This window comes from Daldinia childiae (genome assembly GCF_008694065.1).
Source record: "Daldinia childiae strain JS-1345 chromosome Unknown Scaffold34, whole genome shotgun sequence".
Classification (NCBI taxonomy): Eukaryota; Fungi; Ascomycota; class Sordariomycetes; order Xylariales; family Hypoxylaceae; genus Daldinia; species Daldinia childiae.
The window spans coordinates 1078-3222 of record NW_022984675.1 but is presented as its reverse complement, the minus strand read 5'-3'; the positions used below and the strand labels follow the sequence as shown (position 1 = coordinate 3222).

General features: G+C 48.3%; 1 protein-coding gene across 1 annotated transcript; it reads right to left on the bottom strand.

Moving 5' to 3' along the window:
* Window positions 1-1792, bottom strand: GL218_09524 (putative mitochondrial-processing peptidase subunit alpha protein; the record flags this gene model as incomplete). Its single annotated transcript, XM_033586354.1, has 3 exons — window positions 1-882; window positions 958-1284; window positions 1346-1792. The coding sequence occupies 3 exons, from the start codon at window positions 1790-1792 to the stop codon at window positions 1-3; spliced, it is 1656 nt and encodes a 551-aa protein (XP_033436014.1).
* Window positions 1793-2145: the final 353 nt, after the last annotated feature.

The window sequence follows — 2145 nt, the reverse complement described above, 5'->3', positions numbered from 1 at the left end:
CTACCGTCCCATACCACCCTCGGCTTTGAAGTCCGGACACATCAGATCCCACGGCTTCTTCTGGTTTTTTGCGGTGCAGACCGCTTCGTTCGCGAATGCTCGCCATCGATCTAGAAGATCGCTCTTATTGATACCATCCTTCTGGGTAAAGAAGCTAAAATGGCCTACTACGGAGCGGGTGTCGATTACGAATGGCCGTCCAATGCGTCTAGGAATATCCGCAGTGATATCTTGCTCGTCATCGTCGGCAATGGGTAGTTGATCCCTGATATCGGAACCCCATACGGCGCAGAAGTTCAAGTTGTATCGGTTGTACCCGGTATCATATGTCTGCTCACCACCGGGGCCGTCCCCGTTAGGGAAGACTACTGCGGAAGCATTGGGTCCCAAAGCGCTTTCCGGGTATCGGATATTTCGGCCGAAGAAATAGCGTTGCATCTTATTCTGCTCAAGATTGTACAAGAGAGAATATTGTTGCTGCGCGCCGATAGCCCACGACTTCCACGCCAAACCGAATGCAATTGGGTCGGAACCACGGTTCTGGTCGTATTTTCCCATGGGTGTTTTCAGTAGGTCATAGTGGTCGTCAGATATAAGGAGCCAAGGGTGGCCGCGGTACGACGGTTCCATGTCCATGATCTTATATTCGTCCACCAGTTGGTCTTTAGGATATTTCTTCTTTTCGGAAGCGCGCCACGTCTCCGCAGCATGAAACGAAGGCTTGCTGCTCGGGTCCGGGAGAAAGGGGTGGATCGCACCGTAGTGATATTGCTCCATTCCCGTGACGGGACTGTTAACTAGGTTTGACGAGATGGCATACGGATGAGGTAGGGCAATGCGAGTATGGACAAGTTGAGGGATGGCGTCGGGGTGGATATAAACCTGCATAATTAGGTCAGTCAACAAACTCGTCTCAGTCTCCTGATACCATCCAGCTGGATGGAAGGGTTTACTCACAATATCGTCATCTATTTTGACATAGATAGTTTTGTCCTCGACGGCGTAAGTCCACATGCACTTATATTTTTCGCCTTCACATTTTCCCTTGCCGACAATCTTATAACCGGGAGTCTTTTGGACAAGATCTTCTATCCAGCTAACATCGTCTTTTTCCTTGGTGTGGGCCATAAACCACACCTCGTCAAAGTAGCCGCCATTCGATGCCAGATTCTGCTGGAGGTAACAATCCAAGAGGTCCACATATCTCTTACGGCCATAAAAGACCATACCGATGACTTTGATACCCGCTGGTTTTTTTCCATCCACCTTTAGGAGCAATGCTATCTATCTTGATCTTGTTGGCTCGGCTAGCTCCCTTGGGTTCGTATCGGCCATCTTCGCCCACGGGCCATGTGGTGCAATATTTGTCGTTGGCCTCGAGTTTTGGTGGTTTGTATGCAGGTGTTGAACTCTCGGTGGGCTTTGCGGCTTTTGTAGAGGATGCGATAGTACTTGTTGGGGTTCCGGGAGACACGTCGACGTCTGTCTGATGCTGGGTAGGTATTGTCGGGGAATAGGGGTTAAAGATGAACAGCGTGATGAGTAAGGATACGACAATGGCGAAGACGTAGTATTTAGGGCTGAATTTGCGACAAGGCGCCCAGATAGGTAACGTGAACGACTGGATACGGCGCCATAAAGGATTCTGTTCTATCCGACGTCTACGGCGTGATGACTGATTTTGGTGACTGTTTTCGGGTTCGTCGTAGTCAAATTCTTCGCTCGATGGTGACTGACTCTCCTTAGAAAGTAGCTGAGCTTGGGACTCGACATCCTCTTCTCGTTGCTTCATTTTGATCTTGCGACTCGTGCAAAACGCGCTCAAGAATATCGAGATATTCGTATTGCCAAGATAAAATGTTGATAGGATTATGCACCTCGATCCTATAAGTCTACAGGTTTATGTAGATGTGATAGGATACTTAACGCCGATACATATAGGCGCTTCTATCAAAGTCAAGTCCACAACGACGACTGCGGCGACAATGATGTTGACGAAGGGGTCATATTATGGAAAAGGAAATTAAAAAAACGATAGACTAGGGTATGAAGGAAAGGGGAGGGGAGAGAGAAAAGAAAAGATGGCGACAATTCAGGCAGTTAATAATTATTTTCCGTTATTAGAATGCGTAGGACTTCGTTGGC